This window comes from Emydura macquarii, unplaced genomic scaffold, assembly GCF_026122565.2.
Source record: "Emydura macquarii macquarii isolate MOO-44397 ecotype Brisbane River unplaced genomic scaffold, CSIRO-AGI_Emac_v2 contig_1230, whole genome shotgun sequence".
Lineage (NCBI taxonomy): Eukaryota > Metazoa > Chordata > Testudines > Chelidae > Emydura > Emydura macquarii.
Window position 1 is genome coordinate 2,572,969 of NW_027131367.1, and position 20,138 is coordinate 2,593,106.

Genomic DNA, 20,138 nt, shown 5'->3' on the forward strand with positions numbered 1-20,138 from the left:
AGAACAGATAGGGGTTGGGGGGTTGTTTTCTTCCCCCTCCTCAATGTTCATGGAGCATGTTTCAGATCAATGTGGAAATGGCTACGCCCGAGGGACAAGTGCCCAACTAAAGAGATGCCTGGGAGGGGCCAAGACCAGCATCTCCTTATTTCTCTCCTGTCTTCCGTGGAGCAATGGAAGCTCGCACAGCAGTGAGGAGAGAAGTGTGCGTGCGTGTGTGTGTGTGTGTGTGTGTGTGTGTGTGTGTGTGCACGCACGGGTATGTGTAGAACTGCATTCCTTACCTCCCTTTCTATGTATGTTTCCTTCCCTGGAGTTTGTTTTAGGAAGCCAGGTTTAGCGTTTGTAGAGACAGCCTGCCTGGTGCGGAGACACCTTCCACGAACTCAGCCCACGGAACAGGGCTAATGATCGGCCAGCTCCCAGTGGTCCAGATCTCGGTAGCCGGGCACGGTGCAAAGCTCCCAGAGGAGAGCAGGGCCCAAGCACCTGGCTGCCGTGGAGTAAACAACCTTTGACGCCTGCGAACTAGGGAGCAAGCTGCATTTCCAGGTGCCAGGGTACACGGCTGTGAGAGGAGCAGAGCGTTTTCCACCCTCCGTGTTTTACAAAGACCTGGCGCGCCGAGGAGCGAAAGCGCCAGCCTGGATCTGTTCGGCAGCCACCCGGCTGGTGCCCACCCAACAGCTGTTTGATGGCCCCTGTGTGAAATGAGCTGCTGGCTTCAGCCCTTTTCCCAGGGGGCAGGTGCCCAGATCACAGACACAGCAGCAGCAGAGGTGCTAATTGGTCCCTTTGCTGCAGAGAAGCCAGGGGCTGCCGGGGGACTCCCCATCACTCCCAGAGGAGGGGTCCCAGCAGGTCAGGACTGTGCCACGGAGGCGGTGGTGGGGGTGCTGTGCATGGGGGGGGGGAGCCGAGACTTGCTTTGCCTCTGCCTCTGCCTGTGGAGAAATAAAGCAGCGAATTGCCCCGGGCTGGCCCCTGGAATCTCTCTGGTGTGGGAGGGACCAGGGGAGAAGCAGCCAGGATGCTGGCACCTGCTGCTGCCTGGATGGCTCCACAGGTGTTGCCGGGCCTCCGATGGGCAGGGAAAGCGGGTCCGTTCCCAGGTTCCCCCTCGAGGTGCCCCGTGTCTCAGTGGAAACGGCGCCAGGGGCTGCTGTCCTTGCCCGGGTCGGGGCGTCCGGCAGGCAAAGCGCTGGCCGTGGCTTTCCCAGGGCCGCAGAGGATTCCGCGGGTGGCAGCGTCGGCCCCGAGCCGCTGTGCCAAACGCCCTCCCCGCCCTCCCGGGGCGATGACTGAGCAGGGTGAGAGGGTGGCTCCCTGTTTGCTGCCGGCCTGGGCACAGGGGGTCACTGGAGAGCGCCGCGCGGCCCCGTCGCACTGTCGTGGTGCCGCCCTCCCGCCCGCGCTGGCTGCGTGGCCTGCGGTGCACAGTGGGGCCTGGGGACTGTCAGAGACGCGCTGGAGGGAGCAGCCCCGTCCACCCGGAGCCCACGACTTGGCCTCTAGCTCCACCGAGGCTCCGCTCGTCCCGGGTAGTCCAGAGGGAGCCGGGGCGCTTCTGGGTGGCAGTTCCCTCCCAGGCCTGGCGCAGCTTGGGAGGAAGCTGCCGTCCTGGCCACGGCCAGGCCGTCCTGTTCCAGCCCCCACTCGGCTGTGAGGCTGGAGCCTGGCTGGGGGCACCCGTGCTGAGAAGTACCCAAACCGTCTCTCTGCTTGGGCCCAGCTTTTGTCGTTATTGTTTACATGAGACTGTTTCTATAGGGCTTTTATCAGTGGCTCTTAAAGCACTTTACAGGGTGGTGGTGGGGCCGTTAGCCCACTCTTCAGTTGGGTAAACTGAGGCACGGAGCGGGGAAGTGACTGCCCGAGGCCACACACGAGCTGGGAGTACAAGCCACGCGTCCTGACTCCGTGTCTTCTCTGTGTGTCTCTGGAGGGCTGGAGAGGGCTGGAGTCTGGAAGGCCGAGTTGGGCCAAGCATTGGGCTTTTCCAGTGCAGATCCTCGTCTCACATTGCCCCAGCGAAAATGCTGGGGACAAAAATCAACAGCATTTTCCGGGAGATTCTCTCCTCCCTGTCAGCTCTCATTTACCACACAACACGCCCCACCTTTTCCACATTAGTTGCGATTTATTTTCCGCTCCCAAACTGCGCCCCCTTACCCCCCCCCCCTTCCTTGCATCCCTCCCAGCTTCTCATTTTATTATTATTATTATTTTGCTATAAATTAAGAAGCATGATCAATAGTTAGAGAAGCCGGGATGGATTTATTCTATTTGCATAAACTGATGGAGTGGATGTTTAGCCGATATTTCAGCATGTCACCGAGCTTTATGGGACAAATTGATTGATGAGGAAGATGGGGAAAGATTAGATTGGTGGGGGCAGGTTGCTGATACTTGTGAGGACCTGCATGGGAGGTGGGGCAGCACATCGGTGGTTGAGGGTTGCAGTGCTACTTGGGTGCTAATTTGTGTTCCTTGGCTTTCCGTTCTGGTTACAGAACCGACTAAACTGCTTGCAAATGAACAGGCAGATTGCTGGGTTAGCCGGAGGCAATTTCACACGTTTTTAGGGCCAAAATTTTAGAGAGATTGTCTCAATAAAATGTAATGTTGTCAGCTCCAAACACCAGCTCGTGCATTCGGCGGCGCACATCTCCCCAAACTCTGCCTTTCTTGGGGTTTTTCTTTTGCAGTCAAAGGGGAGTTAATTAGGGTTGGTTGGTTTGTTTCCCCCCCTATTTCCAGTGTAATCTACCAGCTTTTTATTGGTGACAATATAACTCTAGATTATAACGTTTTAATAGGAGATTGAACCTCCAATATTTTTTCCATTCACTGCACAGCCTGTGAGAGCATCTTCTCTTTAGCATAACGCTGGGTGCGGCACAAATGTGCCTCGTCTCCTCGGCAGCTGCTCGTGGGGGAAATGAGTTGCATTAGCCCTGACCGGTGGGGAAACTGAGGCCCAGAGCAGGGAAGTGACTCACCCAGGCCCACAGAGGCAGTTGGTGTCGGAGCCGAGATTAAAACTTGCTGACCTGGATATCCTGCCATGGAAGAATGAAATAAAGGAGAGATGGCCCCCAGGTGCCGTTAGCTCACAGTTCGCCCATTAGTCTCACTCTGTCTGCTGCTGCTGGGACAGCAGGGTCCGTAGCATGCGTGGGAGGGTGGCCCTGTGAATCCTCTGATTGGCACGCTAGAAATAAGAGGAATATCGAACTGCAGGGGCAGGTGAGGGGTTGCGCTGGCAGGTTTAAAGAGAAGGGTGGGAGTCAGATGGAAAAGTCTTGCTTTATCCTCCCCCTTCCCTGCACTGTCTCCAGAGTCCCTCATGCCCTCGCTCACTCTTATGAGTGTTAACACCTGCATGGGAGCCGTGCAGAATGGCCGTGCCAGGGCTGCAGCCGGAGCCGGAGTCCTGTGCCCCAAGGGAAGGAGTAATGTCGGTGCACGCCTCGTTTTGTCCCACACCGCGTCCCAGCACTGGGCTTTGGCAGGGTGAGAGCTGGGATCGTCCCACCCATCTTCCTGGACAGGGCAGGACGGTCCCCTCCAGGGCCTTGAGCTGGTTCTAAATGGCCTCTTGACAAAGCTTCCACGGCATCCCCAGGGAAACAGTTCCCCAGGCAAAGGCAGATCCTAGCCAGCAAGCAGAAAAAAGAGACAGGCCACGTCAGTGGGGGGAGAGATTTTAAAAGTTGTTTCCCTTTTAAAAGCCAGAAGAAGAGCTTGCAGCCGGGACGCCCCGGACCAGGTGTCTCTGAAACACAGCGTCTCGGCACGAAGCCAGGAGAGCTGGGGCTGTGAGCTGCCCCATGCTGCCGAATTTCATTTTAAAAACCATTTCCAGCCCTCCCTGTGGCGGAGAGAGCCTCGGGAATGTGCAGGGAATGTACCCACTGCAGCGATGCCTGCTTGAGTCTGCAGAGAGCCTGACACCAGAGCTCCGGGAGGTGCGAACGGCCCCGGTCACAGACTCTCTGAAACCTGAGCATGACCGTGTCACTCTCTGCTGTCGTACGCAGCAGCCGGGCTGGCCGCAGGATAGCAGCGAGACAAAGTGGGGAAGGTAATAGCTTTTATTGGAGCAATTCCTGGTGTGAGAGAGACACCAGCTTCGCCAGGCCCCGAAGAACAGCTCGAAGGCCTCTCGCTCACCAGCAGAAGCTGGGCCAATAAAAGACGTTCCTTGCCTCTCATTTCTCTCTGACATTAACTACTTCCCTAGCTGCTCCCCCTTTGCACACTCCAGCCGGGGGGTGTGCATGTGAAAAACAGGGGAAGGGGCGCAACACCTGGACTCTGTCTGCCCCATAGCTCGGGGCCCCTGCTCCCGCTTTGCTGGCGTCACCAGCAAAACGAGTCCCCAGCTTGGGGGCCTGGAGCCAGCTGAAGTGGCGGGACGGGGTGCTGCCTGCCACGGCCAGGCCCAGCCAAGGGGAGTCAGCCTGCTCTGCATATAGAAGTTTTCTCCAGCCGGCTCCACGCTGGCCCCGTTTCCGCTGCGGGGAGATGAGGAAATCTGGGAAGAACCAGGAGAGATCCTGGCAGCAACCTCGCGTTCAGGAACTGCCCGAGCGGGAGAGGTTGCACAACCTTCCCTGCCTGTCCTCCTGGAGCTGGTTACTCAGTGCAGGGGAGAGGCGATGCTTGGCCCCTCCGCTGGGTCCCACGGGGAGAGCGGCTCTGGCCCGGGGCCTCTGCCAAGAGTGGGAGGAATCGCTGGGATGGGACAATGACCATGGGGAGGGACAGGACTGGAGGAGGGTGGCAAAACCAGGGTAAAGGTGCAAGGCCTAGGTCAGGGTTGGTGCCTGATTGTCCTGCTGTGCTGGGGAATGGGTCCTTGCATCCTTACCAGGCTGCCCCTGTATCCACGCTCCTCTGGGATCTCACTGCCACCTGTGTCCCTAAGTGAAGGGGAGGATGGGGGAGGCATGGGGCAGCCGTTCTCCAGGAGCACGGGGGCTGGAAGGAGCAGCCCCCAGGCCAGCCCAGCTCCTCAGGGAAGGTGAGGGGCTCTGGGGGCGGACGGGAGCGCGTTCCCTGGAGGGGTGTGTCTACTACCGTCACCCTTTACGAAACAAGGGACTGGCTCTGCGACAGGAGGGGAACCCGCCGGGCCTCAAACTGCTCCACGCGCTGGGTCTCAGAGCGTCTGCCTGTCTTCGAGGACCTTGACGTGGCTGGGAGGAGATCGGCAATGCACACAGCGAACTTCAACGCAGGCGTTCGGACAGTATAAAAAGATCCAGGGAGCGTTTCTGTCCCATTACAGATAATTACCTGTAATTCAGGCCAGTTTCAGGCTATTTTCTTTTGTGTTTGCATCTTTCTCGCTCCTTTTTTTTAACTGTCCCACCCGGTGATGGGCTCTGGGTCAGCTGTGCGCTTTAACGAGGAAACGCTTTGTACAGGGGAATCCAGAGCATGGGGGCGTGTCAGGCAAAGGAGACAGAGCCCAAGGGGGGGGGGGCGGGGGGGATGTAAGGCCTGAACAATCCGTGTTGTGCCAACATGTGTTCATATGCGCATGCCTGTTGGTCTCATGCTAGCGTGTGTCCACATGTGCATATATCCACGTTAGCACCATGACAGCACTTGTTCCTATGTCTGCGTGTTCACATACACCTCAGTCATGCCAGTGCATGTTCGTAAGTTCTCACACACGTCAACATCACGCCAGCATGTTTGTAAACCCGCGTGTGCGCGCACGGAGATGTCAGTATTACGCTGGAGCACGCTGGTGTGCCCGATACCCAGCGCATAGGCTCCGTGGGCCCAGTGGGAAGCGGGCACATGAAGCTCTGAAGGGCAGCAGCACCGGAGCTGTAGGCCAGTTACTATTTGGGGTTTAGTGGGGCAGGGCAGATTTGGCTGGGACGGGGAGGGGCTGAGAGCGCTGGCTGGTCTCAGGCATCGGACAGGCTGGCATTACCCAGAGCCATCAGCGCCTGCCCCCGCTGATGGCGCGGGAGAGACCCAGGCTGCTCCCGGTGGCTCCAGCGATGCCGGCCCTGCTCAGAATGGTCTCACCCTGAAATAGAGCCATGAGTAACTCATTCCCAGCCCGGTCACGGCGCCTCCCTGGCTTCTCTGCAGCGACCCAGCCAGAGAGTCCTCGGCAGGGAGGCGTCAGCCGGCAGGTCGCACGCAGGACCAGGAGCCAGGAATTCCTCAGGCCTACTCCTGGCTCTGTCACTGGGTTGTGGGGTGCCCTTGGGCAAGTCCCGTCCCTGCCCTCTGCCTCGGTTTCCCTTTTCTGTAGCAGGGCGTTAGGGATGCTGGTTCCTCCCAGGAGCCGGCAGGTGAACAAGCTGTTTGCAAAAGGCTGTACTACGCAGTATTAGGATAAATGAATCCACGCCTCCAACCCCTGCCCGATGGGGGACGGTCTCCCGAACGCCTGCGTTCCTCCTGGGAGCCGGCTGGGGCTACAGCCTCTGCCTTCAGGCCCCGGGGGCAGCAGAGGAGCGTGAAAAGCTGGGCTGGGGCCTTGTCTGCTGGGCAGGAGGCTTGGGAGGCCTGTGGGTCTGGGCACCTGGAGCCCAGTCAGTTCTCAGCCTGACCTGTCCGGAGAGGGGAGCGAACTGCAGCTGCCCCCGACAGGGATTTGTGGGGCGCCTCTAGCTGGGATGAGCCCCCATGGTGGTGGCTGCTGGGACAGACCCAGGGAGAGACTGGCACTACTCTTCGTGCTCCAACCAGGGGGCTGGCCCGCTCTTGTGATCTGCTTCCATGACTCCACCCCCAGCAGTGCCCGTCGGGCTGAGCCCCTCGACCAGCCCCCCCTCGCAAAGGGGAGGGGGCCGTGCCCCCAGCCACCCCACCCTGAGAATGCCTCGCTCCAGGGGTCTCTGCCCCTCTCGGGTGGCTGGGGGAGCAGCGATGGGGGTCAAAGGCTGCGGGGAGTCAGGGAGGTCGGAGCTGCCCCGCGTCTGAGGGGGGACGTGCGGGGCTGAAGGGGGGACCCGACGTTGTTATTTACGAGCCGAGGGGGTTGGCTCTGCCCGGAGAGGAAGGTTATTGCTGAGCTGGGCTCCGCGCCCCGTTCCCTTTCCTGGCAGCTCTGGTTTGGCTCTTCTGGCCGCCGTGGGACTTGGCGTCTCAGCCACTGGCCAGAAACCTGCTTCGTCGCAAACCAGATGTTGTCTCCATGTTTCCCGTCTGGGGCCTGCGTCCAGGGCGAGGTCTCCCCAGCCAGGGGGTTTCCAGGAGATGCTGAGCCCGGACCTGCAGCCCCTGCCCAGCTGAATGGACGAGAGAAACTTTCCATCCTCCCAGCACGTTCCCCAGCTGCTTTGTTCTCTCTTCCGTGTGTGTGTGAACCCGTGTGTGTGTGTGAACCCCTGTGTGTGTGAACCCGTGTGTGTGTGTGAACCCGTGTGTGTGTGAACCCGGGCTGTCAGAAGGGAGGCGATAACCCCGAACTAAACTTCTCCACAGCCCTGCCGGTGCCCCTCAATCCCGACCCGCAGCCCCCTGCTGTGCCAGCCCTGGGCTCCCCACACCCCCAGCCCTTCCGGTGCCCCTGACGAGGGTTCGAAGCTAGGCCTGCCCAGTGAAAACCCCCCAGCCTGCCTCCCCGCCTCCACCCTGCTTCCCCCCCACACTTGGAGCAGGTGAGGAGAATGAGACTAAACCTGTTTCCCAAGGGTTTGTTTTCACCCTTTCCTGCTCCCTGAGTTTCATCTGTTTCCGCTAAAAAGTTCTGAAGTCAGTGTGCGTGCGCGCACGTCTGCACATGTGTGTGCGTGTGCGCGCGTGGGTGTGTATACGGCCAGCCCAGATGAGCGTGAAGGCAGACTCAAGCCACCATTCCAGCCCAGCCCCCTGCATCCTGCTGCGTGCAGGTTTCCCCTGCTGGCAGAAGGCCGCCATTGAGAAGAGGCCTCTGGTTATGTTCCCAGCCCTGCCAGGGTGCTGCTCGGTGCCTCAGTTTCCCCTCCCAGCCTTTGTCTGCCTGGTCTGTTTCGCTCGTGAGCCCGCTAGGGGGGTGTCTGTCTGTGTTTGGGCCGTGCCCGGTGCAGTGAGGGTCTGGAGATGGCTCTGTAATAAGTCATTACAAGGCATCTCTGTGCATGTGTCTTTGTGTGTGACCATGTGGGGGGTGGGGGGTGAGGAGGAGTCAGAGGGACTTGTGCATAAATTAGACTGGAAATCAGAGCCCCCAGGCATGTGAGTCACAAACGCCCCCGAGCTGGGGGGGTCCCCCCCCTGGAGCCAGAGCTGCCCCCGGCAGGCTGGTGAGCAAGGCCCCCCTGCCCAGATATGCGCCCTCCCGCTGGATCTCCCTCCTGGGAACGAAGCCTGTGGCTCCTGGACAAGCGACAGCGCAGCTGGGCCGGCCTGTCCCTGCAGGCCGTGGGGTGCTGGTGGCTCACGCGGGCCCCTGGTCAGTTCTGTGCCTGGCAAATGAGCCGATGCCCCAGCCTTGCGTGGGGGGTCTCGCTGGCTGGACTCAATGGGAGGTCTGTGGCCTTGGGGGTGACACCTGGGACCAGGCGACCGTTCGGTGCTGCCGTCATGCCCCAGGAACGGCCTTGCCCAGCCAGGGCAGGGGAGCTTAGCTGTGTCCCTGCCGGGGGCTTGGTGCCCGCTGTGGCTGTGCTGTGTCTGCCGGGGGCTCTGGGGAAGTGGGGAGGGGGTGTGGGCGGCTCTGTGCGTCCCAGGGGATTTGGGTTTGGAGCAGGCTGCTTTGGTTCTGGTTCCAGGTGGTTCTGCTCCAGTTCTGCTGTGGCTCTGGCACGGCTCGTGCCCAGGCCAGGTGGCACCGAGAGGCGTGGGGGCGGCTTGTGCCGGACGTGGTTCAGTGCCCGGCGCTACCGGGTGCCTTTCCCCAGGGCTCCCGGGCCGGGCGCGGTTTAGCTAATGAGGTGCATGGTAACCGACGGCTTCAGGAAATTAGCCGGCACAGGCGGGGACGCCAGACTGTGCTAAGGAAACCGAGTGTCATGGTCGCCGCTCAGCCAGGTGCAACGGCCTGGCTGGGCGGCCAGAGAATTTTGGGGTTTGCAGCCTGGCCCTCCCCCGCTGCCTCGGGACCCCTCCCTCCCTCCCTCCCCCGCCCGGGTGTTGGGAAAAGACAGCCCTGGCCAGCTGGCCCCGTGGCACGTTAATGAGAAGCACACGGAGCCGCGGGGCTCTCCCGGGGCTCTCGCTGCGGTTGTTTCTGAGGAGGCCCCGTTGCTCCGGCCGGCTGCCCCATTCCCAAACACTTTCCCTGCCTGGGAGAGGAGCTGCGGGCGGGGCCGGCTGGGCCGCGTGGGCCCGGCTCGCTGGGTGGTTTGCAGGAAGGGAGGGTTTGAGCTTTCAGCTGGGACGCCCGCCCGGGGACCCTCATGCAGAGGACACGGGAACCGCTCGCCCCCCCCGCAGCCTCCCCTCTGCAGCCATCGCCAGCCCAGCTGTGCCCATCTGCACAGTGCCGCTTCGCCGCCTGGCTGCCCGGCTGCCCAGCCTTTCTGCCCCTCACCCCCTCCGGCTCCATGGCTGCCGGGAGCCCAGGGGGTCGGGTGCAGCCGTGGTGGGGGTGCCATGTGCCCGCTGTGGCCTGGGAGGCAGAGATGTGGGAGGAGAGGGTTCCCGGGAGGGTCTCACCCACAGTCAGAGCACACGGGTCCCGTCCAGTGCTGGGAGCTGCCAGGCCCTGAGCGTCTCCAGGACAGCATCACCGTGAACGGTCAGGCTTGGCAAACGGTTCGCCAGCCTGGCTCCCGGGCGGCAGAGTCTGGGCACATCAGTTCCTGGCCAGGCCAGGTGCCTGACGGGGTGGGATTGCGGGACAGTGGGGGGTGCTGGGTGGGCGTTGAGGCCCATCTGGGGCGAGACCAGAGTCTGTGACAGCGTCTCAGTCCCAACTGTCGGGCTCTTCGGCCACCGCGCTGCCCGGGGGAGGCTCTGGGTGGATGGAGCCCCAGGAAGGGGCCTGGAGGCCTGTTGGCTGAGCTCCGAGTGATACAACCCTGGATATCTGCCTGCTGGGCTCCCTCGGCCTGTCAGGGTGGCTCCAGGCCTAGTGTGGAGAAGGGCCCAGGCTGAGCAGAGCGGGTGCTCCTCACTCAGGCCTCCCTCGCCTTCTGCGGGTCCCCTCAGCCCCCCTCAGGTGTACCGGGATCCCCCCAGAGCCTGGAAGCGAGATGAGCAGTTCAGCGGCTGGCACTGTCGCTGCCCTGGGAGGGAGTGAGCCCCGTGGCTCTGCCTCTGTCCCTGCGTCTCTGCAGCAGGCAGGCCCAGAGGCACGGCGCCCGGCGTCGGAGGGCTGGCTGGGGGTTGCTCCAAGATCGCCAGGTTCTTGCTGGCATCACGGGGGTGGATAAAAGAGGCTTTTCCATAAGGGGACGGGGTCGGGCACCGGGTGCTGCTCGTGGAGTCTCTCCAGCCTTCTCCATGGCAGGGACAGGGAGCCGGTTCAGATCTCTGCTTCGGGGGCCGGAGGGGCATGGAGGGGGAGGGGGGCCCTCTCTTGACCTGTGCTGGATCAAAGCCAACGCATGGGAGCCGATGGCTTGTGACCCTGCATGTAGGGTCGGGGGCTACTTCCCCTGCCGCCCCGAATTCAAATCCAGCCTCTTCTCTGCAGGGAAAGCGACTCCTTGTAGCCGCTGGTTTCCGTATCAAAATGCAACACACTCATGGCGACTTTGGTGCAGAGAGAGTCGGGGGGGCTGCAGGTCAGGGTTGAGGGGCGCCGGCGGAGCTGGGGAGGGAGCCGGGGAGACGCCTCGGCTCTAGGGAGTGCTATTTCCAGGTGCGCTCAGGTTCCCCTGCTGCCCGGGGCAAGCATGGCACTTGCCAGCGTTGCCCTAGACAGGCTGGCTGCTGGAGGACTCGGTGGCCAGCCCTGCAGAGGCAGGAGCCAGGCTGGGGTGGGGTTTCTCGGCCGCTCTGGCATGGGAGGAGGTTCCCAGGTCAGGGCTGGCTCTGGGGTGGAGCCGTTAGCAACAGCCTGAACTCCTGACATGGGGCAGACGCAGCGGCGCCCAGGGAATCCCGGCCCCTCTGTCTGCGGCTGCCTCTCCCTGCCAGTCGCACGCGGCGCTAGCCGTCTAGCTGACACAGGTTCCGGCAAGGCCCAGGGGCAGCGAGGCCCCTCCTGTGGGGTGGCCTGTCCTGGGCCCCGAGGTGAGAGGAGTTTGGGGAGTCCCAGGCCAGCTCCTGGAAGTGCTGGTGTCTGCCGCACAAACGCTCCTGGCCCTGGCCTGGGGACAGGGGGTTTGGTCCCTCGGGGGCCATGGGGCAGGCTCCTATCCTGGCCCTGCCCCCTGTAATGTGGTGCCCTGGGATGGGTTCTCTGCATGGCCAAGGCCTGGTCTGGGCACCTCAGCCCGGTGTGTAGCCCGGTGCACGTCCCTGGCACGGGGGGCCGGGGGCTGTCTACGCAAGGACGTCCCCGCTTTACAGAGCCCGTGCGGCTGCCCCCGAGACTAGAGGCGGCACAGCTGTGCTGCGGACCCAGCACCAGTGAGAACCAGCAGCAGGCTGGAGGGAGAGCTGGAGCCAGGCCCCCGGCAGGCCATGGGAAGGACACACCCTCCCCGGGGCTTTCCCCTAAGGATCCCGAAGTCCTGGGAAGGATTCCCCCTCCCTTCCCGCCAGCTGCAATCCGATCCTGAGACGGGAACTCAGCCGCCAGTAAGGTATGGGGCAGGGGGCTGTGACGGCCCCATGCCCGCCCCTGCCTGGCTGCTGCCCGGTGCCCGGCTGGCCACCCCAGCCCTGCTCGGTTCCCTGGCGGGCTCTGAGCTTGCACAGGAGAGTTAAGGTGGGTTTTGTTTTTGTTTTTTTAACCATAATCTTCGAGCTGGGGAAAGGGAAAAGTATTTCAGGTGGAAATGTTTGTTTCCCGCTGCTGCAGGGAGTTTGCGCCTTCCCAGGGTTTCGGTGGCACGCTGATGTCCGTCCGTCCCTGTGCGCCGTCTGTCCGTGCTGCGGGGCCGCGCGCGGGGCTCGCTCCGACCGTTCCGGTTTCTTGGCTGGTTTTGTGCTGGGCCCGGCGAGGGCTGGGAATGAGGGAAACGTGCGTCTCCTCAGCCCTTGGCAGGCTGCGTGAGCACAGAGCTCTGGCAGGGAGCGGGGCTGGGGGACTGCTCGGCAGTGTGTGAAAGGAGGGGGGTGGGAACCTGGCGCAGGCCTGGCCGCAGGGCTTGGCAGCCAGGCCCGGAGCCTGGGGAGTGAGCCGGTGCCAGCGGCCTGTGAGTCAGCTGGTCGGAAATGTAGGGGAGTGTGAGAGCGGTCGGGGGGGCCCTGTTCTCAGGCAGCCCCGCGCCAGCCAGCGCCGAGCCGGGGCGGCTGCCTTCTTCCGCCTGCTTCGCAGCTTCCAGAAAAGGCTGGTTCTGGAAACCTCGGCTCCCTCTGCGCCAAGCGCATGGCAGCTTTCGTCGCTGCCCCCAGGGCCCGGCCCCGCCCGCTGTCCCCTACATAAACTCCTTCTCCCCCCCGGCTGAGGGGCTGGGCTGGGCGGGGGGTGGGGGAGGCTAGACGCTGGCCCAGCCAATCAGACTGTTCCATGAGCGAACCCTTCTGACGCCCCTTGTGCCCCCCGATGTCCCGAGGGCCACGGCCTCGTGCCCAGGGAACGGAGAGTCCCGCCAGCGCCAGGAGGGGGCAGCCTGGCCACAAGCCTGAGCAAGAGCTTCATGGCTTGGCCCCTCTCTGCTCCCGCCCTGGGACACCCCGCCTCTTTTTCTTCCCACCCTGGGACGCCCCGCCCCCTCCGCTCCCACCCCGGGATGCCCCACCCCTCTCCGCTCCCGCCCCAGGACATCCCGCCCCCACTCTGCTCCCATCCCGGGATGCCCCGCCCCTCTCTTCTTCTGCCCCCAGAACACCCCGCCTCTCTCTGCTCCCGCCCTGGGATGCCCCGCCCCTCTCTCCTCCCACCCATGGATGCCCCACCCCTTCTTCTTCCCACCCCGGGACACCCCGCCCCTCTCTCCTCCCACCCCAGGACGTCCCGCCCCTCTCTGCTCCCGCCCCACTGTGCCCCATGCCGGGGTTTTGCATCCCGCTCAAAGGCCTTTCAGTCTTTTCTTCGTCTGCGCTGCCCGTGTAGCCCCGTCCTCCGCCTGTCCCTGCTGACCCGTCTGGGGTGCCCACTACTGGGGCAGGGCAGGAGCATCCCAGGCTGAGACGCAGCCGGCAGCCAGAGCCTGGGGGTCCCGCTGTGCTTGCTGGGCCCTGTGCCTCCCCCGAGCCCGCTTCCCTTGTAAACTGAGGCTGAGCCCCCCCTCCGCCACCAGGCAAGGCCTCTGGGTGATTGGCGTTGGCCCGGGTACTCTCCTGGAGGGGAGGAGGCAGGGCAGTGCCTGGAGCCATCTGCCCAAACATCCCTTTGCCATCTCCTTCTCCTCCTTCCCCTCCTGGCCGGGCGGCCCTGGGGACGGAGCTCGGGGTATAGGGCCAGGGTGGGGTGAGAGTGGGGGGATGTCTGGCTCCGGGGGGCCCCTCTCCCCCGTGCACGGAGCCCTCCCGCACCCCACTGGGTGACCCAGTGATTCCTGCTCCTGTTGCCTCTCCCCATCTGCCTGCTCCGCCGGGCCCTGCAATGGCGCCTGGCTCCTGGCCGGAGCCGCGTGCACGTGGAAACGCTTCGCCTCATCGCATCTGATTTAAATCAGACGGGAAGTGCTGCGAACCAGGCTGGCTTTGCCAGGGCGCGGGGAGGGGGGACGCCGAGGGGGGGCTGACTCCGGAGGTGAGCACCGGCGGGCAGTGGGCACATGGGGGCGGTTTGCTGGGGTGCGGTGAGCGCTCGGGGACCGGCTGGTGGGCAGAGGATGGGAGAGACCATTAGAGCAATACTCCCACCTCGACCCACATACAGCCCTGGTGGGGCTTTGCACGGGGGTAGGCCGGGGGGGGGGGGGGGGGGTGTAGCGGGCCAGGCAGGGCCTCCTGGGAGCGGGACACATGGAGAGCTGTTTGCAGAACAAGAGGATGTCGGAACTGGGGAGATGTGGGGAGTGAACAGGAGCGGGAGACCCAAGGCGGGGCTAGCAGGGGGGCTGCCGGTTGGGAGTGAGGAGCATCGGCAGAGCTCCATCGCCTCTCCTGTCCCAGGGTCGGTCTCCTCCCTTCCCACTTTTCTGTTCCCAGCCCCTGCCCGGTGGTCCCCCTCCCGCGGGGAGCTGGCACAGGGTGCCCTTGGCCTGTTGCTGAGTTTGGGGCCGGGCCGGAAAAGGGGGAGTGAATGCCCGAGTCTCTGACCCCGAATGTAGCCGGGTCTGGCTCTGCGGTGGCTAGGGGTGGAAAATGGCCTGGCCAGCGCAGCGTGGCCGGCGCAGCGGGTCCCAGCGGGGTGGGGGGAGCAGGGGAGGAGGGAGATTTCCGGGTGGAGGAGGAATCCCAAGGGAAGCAGGTGGGGATGGGCGGGATCCCAGGGGGTTGTTTCCAGCTGGCTGCTCTGCTCTGGGTCATTCTGTGCCCGCCCTGCGCCCGTGTGGATGGTGGCTCCCTGGGTGAGCGCCAGGTTTGCCCCCCATCCCGGGAGCTGGGGCAGAGCTGGGCTGGCTGCGGGCACAAGGGAGCCCGTCTGTGCCGTCCCGTCCCCACCTCGTGGCCGCCGTGGGCAGGGTTGAGTCCCGCATTGGCCGTGGGGCCCATCGCTGCTCTGGGCGCGGCTCACGTGGGACGGGAAGCGAGGGGCCGTCAGGTGGGGCCATGGCCTGCCCCACAGTTGGCGCCACAAGCTCTGGGCTTAGGGGACCCCTGGCTTGGGGCCTGGCCTCCCCTCGTTCCCAGGGCCCCCGGCTGCTGCTGGGAATCCCCCCTCGCTGAGTGTGGGAGAGCCCCGGCTCCCTGTTCTCAGAGCCGCAGCCTGGAAAATCCTCCTCCTCCTTGGAGTCGGCCCCGGCTGTGCTGGCTGCTCGGCCTCCCCCGGAGACACGCAACCCAGCCGCCCCCGGCCCAGCTGCTGGGCGCGGCCTGGCCTGGGGGCTGCTCTCCGGTGCCCAGGCCCAGCCCCTGGCGCGGCGAGCGGGAAGGCCGGGGCAAGCGTAACCACATCCCGACACTCATCCCCGAGGCAGCCTGGAGGGATTAACTGCGGAGCGTGGGCCGGCTTAGAGAGCAAACCTCACTTCCTCCCCGCGTGGGCGCCCGGCCAGGCCCCTCCGTGCCCCGCTCTGCTTCCCATCAGGGAAAGGCCTGCTCCTCCGCCGCGCCCAGCACTGCAAACACATGTGCTGGGGCGGGGAGAGGACCAGGACCGGGGCCAGCCCGCCCGGCCCTTGGCTACCGGCTGCGATATTTCCAACATGACCTCACAGCTCGAGGCGGCCCGGCCTTCCGCGCTCGCCTCCTCCCCCCCGCCCGCACCTCCCCAGCCCCAGCCGCTCCCCAGCACGGCCCCTCTCCCACCCGGCCAGGCGCCCGCAGGCTGGGGAGCGTTGGACCCAGCCCCCTGCCCCCCTGGCCGGTCCGGGTGAGTACCTGGCGTGGGGCAATCACTCCCTGCTGCGGGGGGGCAGGGCCCTGTGGTGGCCAGCGGGGTGTGGGCGCTGGGTGTGCTGCAGGAGAAATCTGCGGGCTATAGGCTGGACACGGCCGGGCTCCCGGGTGACGTTGCTCCCGCGCCCTGCCCCACCCACAACGCCACACGGGGGCCAGTGGGGCTGGACATCTGCTGAGTCCGTGCCCTGCACCAAGTCGCCCTGGGAAGCAGCCGTCCCAGGCACAGCCCCCTGGGGTGCTGGCCGGCCCAGGGCTGCTCCCTCCGGGCACTGACGGTGGCGCCTGCCGCCCGGGACCAGCTGACGTTCGCGGGCAGCTGCCGTGGGGACCCCTGCTGGAATGAAGGGGGGCGCCAAGCCGCCTTGCTGCCTCAGCGGCCCTCGCCCTTCGGCGCCCTGTGGCAGCGAGAGCTGGGTGTCTCAGGGTCATTCCCTGTGCGCGGCAGCTGCCTGGGGGGCAAGGCGGGGGGCGGTGGACCGAGTGACGGGCACAGCGCTCCCCCAGGCAGCCCAGCTGGCCCCCGTGCAGACACGTGCGTGCGGCGCCTCCGTTGGCTGAGCCGAGCTGCGCTGGGCGGGTGGGGGGCACCGTGGCGGGAGTCCCGCTGGGGCGGCCTGGGGGAGCCGGCTCTGGGGACCAACGGGGGCTTCTGGCCCAATGGCTCCGCGGTCCTGCTGAGCGGGGCACCAAGCTATCTGCTCCCCCAGGTCAGGAAGAAGAGCTCGTGTGTGCCGCGGGGTGCCCGCTGCCCCAGAGAGCTGCACGGCCAGCACCTCAGAGCTGCGGCGTCTGTGCCGACACGCGCGGCCCTCGCCCCGTGCCGGGGCCAGAACACGCCGGTGCATGCGGCCCCTCCGAGGGCCCACAGACGCGCCTGTGCACGGAAACACAGACAGCCACAGACAGGTGGCACCCGCACGCCTGGGCCAGCCGATGGGCAGCGTATGCCCTGGCGCTGCGGTGGGGCACCACGCAGACGCTTGTGTGCGCAACCGGAGAGACGAGCACTCGCACCCGGGCTCAGAGTGCAAATCAGAAGGGGCAGCGTTTCCCCAGCGGCGCGAATTAAAAATCCCTCCATGTGGCCCCCTCCTCGGCTGAGGCCTGGGCAGGTGGGCAATGGCCCGGCGCGGCGTAGTGGACCGGACGGACGTGGGTGGGCACATGCATGAGCATGAATGGGGCAGGGGTCGGAGCACGTGGGCGACGCTGGCCCCTGCGGAGCTGATGGTCCTTTGTTGTGTTCGCAGCAGGGAGCGGATTGATGGGGAACACGCCCGCCTCCTCCTTCATGGGCAGCTTCCTCACCAGCAGCCTGGGCTCGGCCGCCCCCACGCACCCCACGGGACCCGCCTCGTCCCCCTCGGAGCCAGCCTACAGGGGCCCGCACTCCGGCACCTCCCAGATCTGGTTCTCACACTCCCATGAAGGTAAGGGCTTGGCAGCGCCCGGAACTCGCGGGCCGGCTGGGCAGGGACCGGGGCAGGGGGGCAGTGGTGGCACAGGGAGTTGCAGCAGTCCAGCCTCATGGCCACAGCCCAGGCTGCCACACGACGGGGACTTGCCCAGTGAGCCCACGGCAGCGAGCTGGCTGATGCCCCCAGGGCCATGTGTCCCCGGCTATTCGCACTTAGACGGCTGGAAGGCGTTTGACTTGGGACCGCACGGCATTCTGATTAAAAAACTGGAACCTTTTAAAATTACCACGGCACGCATGAAATGGATTAAAAACTGGCTGACTGGTAGATCTCAAAATGTACCTATGGGTGGGCGATCACCATCGGGGGGGGGTGTTATCAGTTGGGACCCACAGGGTTCGGTTCTAGGCCCTGCAGGATTTAACTATCATCACCACTGAGCTGGATGAAAACCTAAAATCCTCACTGATCAAGTTTGCAGACGACACAAAAATTGGGAGCGCGGTAAATAGCGCAGAGGACAAGTCACCGGCTCACAACGATCTGGATTGCTTGGTAAAATGGGCGCAAACAAACAACGTGTGTTTTGATAGGGCTATGTGGAAATATATACCTGGGGGAACACAGAATGCGGGCCGTACGCGCTGCCAGCCGGGGGGACTCTACCCTGGGAAGCAGGGATCGTGGTGGATAAGCAGCTGAACGTGAGCTCTCAGTGTCACGCTGGGGCCAAAAGGGCCAACGGGAACCTGGGCTGGCTAAACAGGGGAGTCTCGAGTAGGAGCAGAGAGGTTATTTTCCCTCTGGATTTGGCACGGGTGCGACCGCTGCTGGAATCCTGTGCCCAGTCCTGGTGCCCTCGGTTCACGAAGGGTGTGGATAAATTGGAGAGGCTCAGAGAAGAGCTGCGAGAATGATCAGAGGGGAACGTGTGTTATAGGGCCAGACTCAAACAGCTCAGTCTGGTTAGCTTACCAGAGACGAAGATAAGGGCTGACTTGATCGTCGACTGTCAGCACCTACGTGGGGAGCGAGCATTTGACGATGAGCTCTTGACTCTGGCTGAAAAAAGCCTTAACACCATCCACGGCTGGACGCTGAAGCTAGACAGATTTGGGCTGGAGTACGGGGCACGTTTTGAACGGTCAGGGCAATTAACCCTTGGGACAGCTCACCAGCGGGCGTGAGGGATGCACCAGCACTGGCCATTCTGAAATCAAGATGGGCTGTTTTCTAAGAGAGCCGCCCTAGGGATTAGGTTGGGCACGTTTTCTAGCCCGTGCAACACAGGAGGTCAGACTAGAGGGTCACAGTGGTCCCTGCTGGTTTCGGAGTCTATGAATCCATGCACCGGCTGCCCCCATGGCTCCGCGTCCCCAGATGTGCCAGGTGTGTCTCTGCTCGGCTGGCTGTGGCGCCCGGCCCATCGCTTGTGTTGGCTGAGCCCTAGAAGGGCCCGGAAGGTTTTACTGCGTCCCAGGCAGGTGTTCTCAGTGTCCCGCCCCGGGTCATGGTCCCAGGGACTGAGCGCGAGGCTCACTCCGGCAGGGAGGCCAGGCAGACTTGTGTCACTTGTGACCGTTGGGAGGCAGAGCCTGTTCCGCCAGCTGGCCGTGCTGGGCACCTTCCTGGCAGCGCCCCCGGGGCCGGTCCAGCCTGCGGGGCGCACATGGGCCTGGCACTTGCTGGGTAGGAATCCAGCTTCCCCTCCGCGGGACCGCGGTGTGAGCTGGGCCTGGGCAAACTGGTCCCACGGGTGCTTTGGCCAGCGGCTCCCAGGGCCGCAGACCGGCTCGGGGCTGGGGCTGGAGCGGGTGAGGGGTGCCAGGTGCCAGGAAACTGTGCGGCAGAGCAGCCGGCATAACCGACGCCGGGACTGGAGCTGCAGGTGGCTGTGGTGCCGGCTGCCCACGGGGCCCCGAGCTCCGCGATAAGCAGCAGGGGCTCCGGGGGGAAGGGAAAGGGGCCTTGGGTGGGCGGGGGCCAGATGGGGGGCTGGGAATGGCCCTTCCCCCTTTCCGGAGGCAGGCCAGGGTGCGTGGGGGACCCCGGCCTTTCCCCCTCAGCCAGCCCAGCCGGGAGTGGAGTATTATCACCCGCTCGGGGGCTGGCGTCATTCCCTGCTCCCCATCGCCCGCCCCGTCAGCACAGAGCCTCTGCGGTTAAACCGGCGACACCCCGGCTTCCTGTGCCACTAACGGCCAGGGGGAGGGGGGGGGTCCTGCTGCCGCAGACTGGGCGGGGCTTCCCAAAGTACTGGGGGGGGCCTCCTGGCTCAGCCCCCCAGCCACAGAGAGGGGACGGCCCCCTGGCCACGCTGCGCTGCACCATGGGGGTCGAGCTGGGGAGACGCAGCCTGCCTGGCCCCCCAAGGCCAGCCCCACCCGGCCCCAAGGAACCAGCACACTCACTTGGGGGGGGGCCAGCCCCCCAGTGCCCGCTCTGGGCAGGGCAAAGCCCCAGAATACACGGAACCGACTGTGCGTCCCATCCCGGATCCCTCCCTGGCCCCAGATGAGCCAGCCTGCGACCCCCTCCCACAGAGGAGAGCTGTCCCGCTCGGCCCCCCTTGTACCCTGCTTGGCAGTGGGCCCCGTTTGCCAGCAACCCCCTGCCCCCCTGCTCTGACAGTGCCCCTCAGTCCCGACCTGCAGCCCCCTGCTAGCCCAGCCCTGCCCCCCGGCTCTGACAGTGCCCCTCAGTCCCAACCCGCAGCCCTTTTGCTTCCCCCCCTCCCCCCCGGCCTGGGTTTGGTGCTGAGTCCGCGGTGTCCCCACCTGCTCCCTGTCCAATGAGCTGGGTCCGGGCTGGGAAGCGAGGGAGATGCAGCACGAACGAGCGAGGTGGTATTGGCACCATGCCCTGGCACCGAGCCCGGCTGCTAGTTTGAACGGGTGCCAGCTGGCGTCCGGCACGCCGAGGCTTGCTCAGCGCGTCGGGAGGGGACAGGGGGGGAGCGCACGGGCAGCGCACGGCTGCCCGAGCAGGCTCGCAAGAGGCCTTATTGACGGGCCGCCCGGCCGCGCACCGGAGCTAATGAGGCGGAAAGGGGGCCGGTGCACGGCGCGGGGCTCGTACCGCAGCCTGCTGGGAGCATGCACGCGCCAGGCTGGCCGGGCACCTGGCGGCCATCCTCCCTGGTGCACTAGAGGGAAGCGGGGGGGGCCCCCCCTGCCCTGCCGTGGGCCTGGCCTGGGCCCATCCCCTGGGGGCTGGGTGGGAAGGGCCGTGGGCTTGCATGAAAGGGGG

The 20,138-nt window shown here is 64.6% G+C and overlaps 1 protein-coding gene across 1 annotated transcript in view; it reads left to right on the forward strand.

Annotated features, from left to right (window-relative positions):
- Positions 1-20,138, forward strand: part of BAHCC1 (BAH domain and coiled-coil containing 1) — a 67,277-nt gene that overhangs the window by 18,056 nt on the left and 29,083 nt on the right. The window contains exon 3 of the mRNA XM_067547263.1: positions 16,722-16,901. Within this exon, the coding sequence (XP_067403364.1) occupies positions 16,722-16,901 (180 nt within the window). The remainder of the gene's footprint in view (positions 1-16,721; positions 16,902-20,138) is intronic.